At 54.3% G+C, this 7,642-nt stretch overlaps 1 protein-coding gene across 2 annotated transcripts; it reads right to left on the bottom strand.

Moving 5' to 3' along the window:
• Nucleotide 1: 1 nt before the first annotated feature.
• On the bottom strand, nt 2–5,143 carry GTF2H4 (general transcription factor IIH subunit 4). Of its 2 annotated transcripts, XM_006774541.2 has the most exons (14): nt 4,891–5,143; nt 4,162–4,304; nt 3,822–3,926; nt 3,376–3,507; nt 3,066–3,162; nt 2,895–2,983; nt 2,587–2,698; nt 2,408–2,476; nt 2,128–2,211; nt 1,772–1,904; nt 1,447–1,577; nt 809–856; nt 592–670; nt 2–252 (listed from the first exon to the last, which is right to left on the bottom strand). In XM_006774541.2, the coding sequence occupies exons 2-14, from the start codon at nt 4,299–4,301 to the stop codon at nt 80–82; spliced, it is 1,392 nt and encodes a 463-aa protein (XP_006774604.1). In that variant the 5' UTR covers nt 4,302–4,304; nt 4,891–5,143; the 3' UTR covers nt 2–79. The 2 variants fall into 2 exon arrangements, with proteins under 2 accessions (XP_006774604.1, XP_015426485.1); XM_015570999.1 differs by lacking the exon at nt 2,128–2,211.
• Between the last annotated feature and the right edge of the window lie 2,499 nt (nt 5,144–7,642).

Here is a 7,642-nt window from a genome sequence, read left to right as displayed (position 1 = left end):
GGAGCGCTTTCCGACTTTATTGAACAGCAGCGTCCCCACGTGCAGGTCCCCCAAGTCCCCGGGGCGTCCGGCGCCCGCGTCAGGAGCTGTGCTTCTGCCGCTTCCAGAAGCGCTTGACGTCGCCGTGCCCCGCAGGCGTCACCACCATGAGCCGCTTGGCCGCGTTCTCGAACACCAGCACGCCCAGCTCCCGCGCGTGGGCCAGCAGCAGCTCGAAGTCCACTTGCGACAGGAACTGGTTGTACAGGACGCCTGGGGGAGAGGAGGCGAGCCCTGAGCCCCTCGCCCCAGGCCGCCCACCTTGTCAGTGTAGCCCTCTAAGTCTCCTCCTTGGCTCACCCAACCATATTCGGGGAGGCAACATAGTGCAGTAAGAAAACCCATAATGCTCACCAAAACCAGAGAGGTGGCCCCTCCCAATTTCCCTCTCCTAACTAAATCCAAATTGCACAGATTTGAGACTCGCCGGGAAATAAAGTGTCTTGTCAGCAAGACAAAACAAAAAATTCATTAATAGCTTTTTCAGGTCATCAAGACGGAACTGTCCTTCCTCTGGCCAAAGGCTAAGGATCAGCCACCAAAGCCACTCACCCTCGGTGAAGCGGAGTCTGTCCCTTTCCAGCTCCCACAGCCGAATCTGGTCGGTGATGGTGGGCGGCAGCACAGGTGTCTGCAGGGCCAGGAGGTGGCTGTGAGATTCCGGAACACTGCCCCAGAGGACCCAGCCCTCCACGCATCCCCCAGATTGTCCAGCGCTTCGTCACCAGTGCAGGGCTGTCAGCCTCCAGCACGTGGTACCTGTCCGTACCTGTTTAAGCATCACTGGGTGGGCCCTTGTCCTTAGGAAATGGATGATCTAAAACCACAGAGAAGAATGGAATCAAGGGCTTGAATAAGAAGGCAGGAAAACTCCCTCAGCCATCACCTATAACATCAACTCACTGCTTACAAACTCAGCCACCGGCTGTCATCAGCCCGTTCCCTGCTCAGCTGTTGTCCCAAGTTGCTGTTCCCACGGGCCATGTCTGCCATTTCATCTGCCCTTTGCACAGTCTTATTTTGTTTTTCTTTAAAATAGCAGCACTTATTGTGTGGCAGGCTCTGAGCTCAATGTCTCACTGCTGCTCTCTCACTGAATCCTCCCCACAATCCAGCGAATTGAAAACTCAGGATTCCCATTTCCCACATAAGGAAACAGGCTCAGAAACGAAGCACCTAGCCTGTTTATGCAGCCAGGAAGTAGTGGTGCCAAGACACAGATGCAGAGCTATCCCTGGTCCCTCCAGTCTTTCCCACGCCGAGAGCCTCAACTTCTCCTCATGTGCCTGCTCTATGCTCAAGCAGGCAAGTCACACCACCCCCTGCACAGACCTGGTGCTGGCCTCCTCTAAGGGGCCCACACAGCCCGTGCGCACCCCGTCTTCCCGCCACCCCCAAGCGGGCTACCTGCTGGGCTGTAATGCCGCTGGCGATGGCCTGCTGCACGCTCTCCCGGGTGACCTGCGCCACCACCATGTTGGGGAAGCGATAGAGCATCTCAGAGAAGAGGGCAATGAGGGCGATCTGCAGCTCCGACTCTGACGGGGATGGGAAGAGAGGATGAGGAGGCTGCCCTGCACCCAGGCTCCCTCAGCCCTGCCCTCATGTGTGATCGGAAGTGTTGGAAAACTGTACACTGTCGGGTAAACTGAAAAAAACTGACATTTCCTCCAACCTCCTTCCCTCCCCACTCCCATCCCAACCTGCTCTCCCAGGGCCTCTGTCGCCTCACCTGTGTAGGCGTACAGCCGGTAATTGGTTTCCACGACAATGAAGCCTGGCTGATGCGCAGTGCCCCCCGCCCCAGAAACACCCGATGAGAGATTGATGGCCAGGCGCGTGGGGTAGTACCGCCGAGACTTCCTCTGGGAAGGGTGGAGGGAAAGGCAGAGGGCCCTCAGGTCTCATGCCTTCCTTCTTGAGACACCCGATCCCTCCCAGTGCACAGAGCCCCACCCAACTTCTCTCCCAAGGGACCCAAGTCTGGCAACTGCTTTCTGCTGCCTCGAGAAGGCCCTCTCCTTCCTAAAGGCCCTGGCAACATGGACCCGCCTCTTCCCGAGAAGCCCTGTGTTTGGGTGCTCATACCTTCCTCTGGAAAACAAGCCCAAACTCACGCAGATGCTGCAGGAAGTTCAACAGAGAATCACTCATACCTTCCACAGAGTAATCCTGGGGAAGAGGTAGCAAGCTGGGGTCCGAAACACCTCCCCTCCTCTCCCTGCCAAGCCCACCACTCGCTCTCTCTTCCCATCTCTGGCCGTGCTCTGTTCGTTCTCATCTTTCACTCTTGCCACACAGCCCCACGTCCCCTTCCCATCTCACCCCTTCAGTTCGCCCACCATGCCCAGCCCCAGCCCCTGCATACCTTGCCCAGAGTAGAGAAGCTGAGCTGGAAGAGGAAGGAGAGGATCTCCACTAGGTCCATGCCCCGACTCTGAGGGGTGGGCAGAGACAGGAGAGGAGGGTCAGGGAGCAGTCTGTTGGCAGCAGCTTCAGAGGGGGCCTTGGGAAGAGCCGCGAGCGGCGAGCGGTCCCGCCCCTCACCTGGGCCGTCTGCAGGTACTGCAGCATGAAGTACCAGAGCTGGGCGGGGGTGTCCAGCAACAGGAACTGGAAGCCAGCAGAGGTGATGCAGGGCGGCTCTCCAGGCTCAGCACTGGGGGCGGGAGAGGGATGGGAGAGGCGTGCAGAGAAAGGCCACAATCCCCACTGGTCCTCTCACGCCTTCTGGGTTATCTCTGGCCGCACTCCTTTCAACTCTCCTTTTTCAGTCAAGCCCCTCCACTCCTGACCTCCCAGACACTCCGTTCGGCAGGCGAAGCGGGGCGCTGGCGTGCCTTTGGCTTCCTCACCTCTTCATCAGCCCTGCCTGGCTGAGGAGCTGAGCCAAGTCCTGGCTGACGGCTGCACTGGGGGAGCCCACCATGAAGTGCAGGACCACCTGAGGGCGGGGAGAGCGCAGATGCCTCGAGGGCCCACGGGAAGGAGCACACGCAGAGACACACCGAGCCCCCAGGCCTCACCTCCCATCGCTCCTCGGCGTACTTATCCAGTGCGGGGACGTCCCGGGCATGCTTGTCTGGTCCCAGCTGACTTGTGTCATCAGACCAGGCCTTGCCCCTACGCCCAGACAGGCCAAGAGTAAGGAGCCCTGCCTGTGTCCCAGGCCCACCCTCTGCCCTCCTTCCACCCTCGTCCCCAGGGGCCATGAGTGGGAGGTCTTCCCCATGCTGTGAGCCACATCCGGCCCGACTCATTCCTAAAGGGACTCCCGTAGGAGGCCCTCGGGTCCGGAGGCCCTGGCCCGGCTCAGGAAGATCAGGAAGGACATACCCACCCAGAAGCGCAGTGCGGAGGTTCTGGCGGAAGACGGGGTTGAGGATGAGGCCCTGGAGACCACCAGGAAGCAGCTGCGTGTGCCAGATCCGGAGGCCGCTCAGCAGCCCTGTGCTTTCCTCCTGAGCTCTGACACAGAAACAGAGAGTGAGGGGGTGTCTGGAGAACAAAAAAAGGAGGCTCAGAATGGCCTCCATTCCTACCTTGTCTGAACTGGTGTTCCTTGGGTCACTGTTTCTGGGTGAATCAGTGTCTTCTTAAGGCAAATTTCTGTACTGCAGCACTTACCGGAGCCTTATCACAACTCTCCCCGAGGGAAAGCAGCATGCCAAGCTTCCCAGACTCATTTAGTTACAAGTTTTGTGCTGTACCCATTACTCTTCCTGAAAATGTCCCCGGGAACAGCAGTTTGGGAAATCTAGCTGAGAATGCAGCAGACTCACTTGCTGAATTCTTTCTTCACCCACAGGGCCACAGCAGCCTGCGGCAAAGGCTGCTCCAGAAAGAGCATCCGCATCACCCAGTTCTTAGCCAAAGACGGGAGCTCCCTGCAGGGGGCAGAGACAAAATGTTAGTGTCAGCAACTGCTCTCCACCCGCACCTCAGCCTCTCACCCCCACAGCCTTGCCCGTCTCGCCGTCCCACAAACACCATCTGTTTTGACCTGATACACTTTAATCTCCAAGCCCCTTAGAATTAATGCTCCTACCCATGACGACTTGCCCCAGTCTGCAGGCCCATTGCATTGCCCACCATGGTGCCTGTCAGGACAGGCAGCCTCACCTGAACACAGCCAGACAGGTGGCAGGGTGCCCGTAGAGTCGGTCCAGCACCCCAGGGCTCAGGCCCCCAAGGAACTCCTGCAGATTCCTGCATTGCAGGTGTGCTCGGTTCAGTCCAGCCCTCGACGGGGTGCTCTCCATCACCTGAGATGCAAGTGTTGGAAACACTGCCCACAATGTGTGCCAACATCACCCCTCGCCTTTCTCACTCAGGTCCCATCCACTGGCCCCACCATGACCCATCTTTCCTCCGGTTTCCCTTTCCATGTCATTCATCTCTTGTTCCTCCCAAACCCGACTGACTTCTTCCTCTCCTGCCTCCTCACCCCACTCTGGCCTCACCTCCAGTCTTCTCTTAATTTCCTAGCAACAGGCTGTTAATTGTCCCATATTTTCAAAATCATTTTGTATTTCGGTAATTTGTCTCGTCTTTACTAAGCAGTGACCTCTCCTGGTCAGAGCAGCCCCTACGCTCCACATCTGTCAGGCCTTCCCATCTACTTGGCCCACGTCTCTTGCTGGCCACGGCAATAAGCTACCTCTCCCTCCATGTCTCCCCAGTCTAAGTCCACCTCTTTCCTCTTCCTCCCCCCAAGACTACTGCTTCACCCCATTCAACCTGATCCACCACGTCCGATCTAACTTCCCACTTTCCTCCCACTCCTCCCTCCCACTCCTCCCTCTCACTCAACGCTCCTGCCCTCCGCCGTCCCTTCTCCCGGCCCCTTACCACTCTGTCCACCCCAACTCGTGTACGTCGCTTAATCGGAGTCAATGTCTCGCACTGGCTCCAGGAAATAGGGGAAAGGACGGTTAAAAATTAGAGAAAAGGGTAGGGAGAGCGACGAAGGCTTTCACAGACAGGGGTCCCGAGCGGAGGATTCAGAAGAGAAGGGAAGGAGTAGAAAAGTAGGGAGGATCAGAGCAGGCGCTGCACCCGACCGCCGCGCGGCATACTGGGATTTGGAGTTTTGCCCTTGTCCACCCAACAAGCTGGCTGAAGCGCGTCTGACTACAACTCCCAAAAGGCACCGCGGAGAAACAGCAAGGAAAGAGAGCCCGAGACACCCGAGCCCGGGACACTTGGTTCCGCGTCGCTCTCCACCCTCGTCGCCCCTCGGCATGTCTAACCCACGGGTAGGCTAGGCGGCCCGAGGGCTTCCTGGCGGAGGCGCGCAGACAGCTCGGTGGTGAGGCTCTTAGTTTTAAAGACCCAGGAACGGGGTTCCTTGGACTCCGTTGCTCCCGGTAAAATTGTGATACTGTGCTCCCCAGAGCGGTTAGGAGTTGTTAATGGCCACATCCGCCATGCCGTCCCCTCTCCCCGTCCTGTAGTTAGAAGATCCTAGTAAATACAGTGTTTAACACAATTGTTCTGATTTGATTGATGAACCTACTTCAGGAAAAGGGAACGGGCGTCTTCAGCCAAGATGAAAGCTACACACTTCCCTAAATTCGTAAAAGGCCAGTTTTATTCCCGTTTTACAGACTGCAAGGGCGAAGGCCCGTGAGATCTAGTATTTTCCCAGGACCGGACAGCTGGAAAGCACCGAAGCGGGGACCTAAAGGGCATCTGCCCTGGACCAGGGACTAACTGTGTAACCGTCCTGTTGGCTTTGTTGTTTCTTTCTTTAGCAATTAATGTTTAAAGTTCTCAAAGAAGGCCACAAAATTAACAAAGCTTCTCTATGCAAATGTTAAGTAAAGTTAAAAGACAAACTACAGTCTGGGAAGAAGTATTTGATAAAATGGACAAAATACAAAGAGCCCTTATAAAGCAATAAGAAAAAGAAACAGCATAGTGGAAAGATTGATAAGAGAAATAACAAGCAGAAACAAGAAATACAAGGGAAAACCTCTCAACTTCACTGGTAATTCAGAAAAAAGTAAACTAAAGAAACAATCACATCCAATTTAAAAAGAATTAAGAACTGTCCCCCTCGATGTTAGTTTAGCCTTGGTACGTGAGCATATGAGCATACTCACACACTTTCCCTGATAGGCATGCTTTTTTAAGGGCAATTTAGCAACCCCCCCTTTAAGAATGTTTCATCCGAAACCGGTTTGGCTCAGTGGATAGAGCGTCGGCCTGCGGACTGAAACGTCCCAGGTTCGATTCCGGTCAAGGGCATGTACCTGGGTTGCGGGCACATCCCCAGTAGGAGATGTGCAGGAGGCAGCTGATCGATGTTTCTCTCTCATCGATATTTCTAACTCTCTATCTCTCTCCCTTCCTCTCTGTAAAAAATCAATAAAATATATTAAAAAAAAGAGAATGTTTCATACTAAAATTCTACCACCTAGGTAGATATACATGCAAAGATGTTTCTGGAAGTGTGTTTGTCGTGTTAGGAAAACAATGGAAACAGCCCAAGCGTCCATCACTGGGAGGTGGTTAGATAAGATGTGGATCTTTGCAACATAGAGAATACTGGGCAACACTTAGGAGAGGAGGTACAGTGGTGACCTGGAGCTCCGCACTACCTGTCACGAGGGAAGAAAAGCAGATTACAAAATGGCACGCCTACCCTAGGCCATCTTTTTTTCTTTTAATATATTTTATTGATTTTTTACAGAGAGGAAGGGAGAGAGACAGAGAGCGAGAAACATCAATGAGAGAGAAACATCGATCAGCTGCCTCCTGCACACTCCCTACTGGGGATGTGCCCGCAAACAAGGTACAGGCCCTTGACCGGAATCGAATCTGGGACCCCTCAGTCCGCAGGCTGACACTCTATCCACTGAGCCAAACTGGCTAGGGCCCTAGGCCATCTTTGTACAAGCTTCCACGTGTGTGTAAAACTCAACTAGGGCACATGCTTCATGTTAATGGAAGAGAGAAGGTGCGGTTGGCAGACCAGGCCACATGTAAGGAAAGCTCTGAGGCTACTGAGCTGCTAGCCACCTGTAGCTATTTCTATTCAAATTAAAACATTTACAGTGTAGTCCTCAGTCACACAGCCCGTTTCAAGTACTCAGCGGTGGCTACCTACTGCCCAGTGCAAGTATAGCCGTCTCCTCGTCACAGAGTTCTCTTGGGGTTTCCTGCTCGAAGGGATGCCGTAGGCGAGGGCACATGTTCCTGGCAGGAATGAGCAGGCTGATTCCTGGAACTGGCCTTCAGGAAGAAATCAGCCTGGGCTCCTAGGAGCTGATTTGTAGAAAGCTCCCTGATTTAGGGCCATCCAATCTGTGCTCCAAACTTGCTGCTGAAATAGGAATTTTGGGAGGTGAAGAAGGCAGGTATAGGGAATTTTTAAAATTAAGGGGGTCCATGAAAGAAACACAGGGCTTCAGAGTTGCAAAAGAGTACATTTCCATAAGACAAGGGAGCAGGGAGCCAGCAGAAGTTACGTTTCCATAAGACAAGAGAACTGAGAATAGCCAAAGGTCTATATTTACAAAATAAAGGAGGGCCTCACATGTCCCATGTGAGGTTTAACCTTTGAGCTCAGTAGTTGCTATAGTGACCAAATCATTCT

The sequence above is a fragment of the Myotis davidii genome, unplaced genomic scaffold (assembly GCF_000327345.1).
Source record: "Myotis davidii unplaced genomic scaffold, ASM32734v1 scaffold988, whole genome shotgun sequence".
Lineage (NCBI taxonomy): Eukaryota > Metazoa > Chordata > Mammalia > Chiroptera > Vespertilionidae > Myotis > Myotis davidii.
This window is presented reverse-complemented; position numbering and strand designations above follow the sequence as displayed.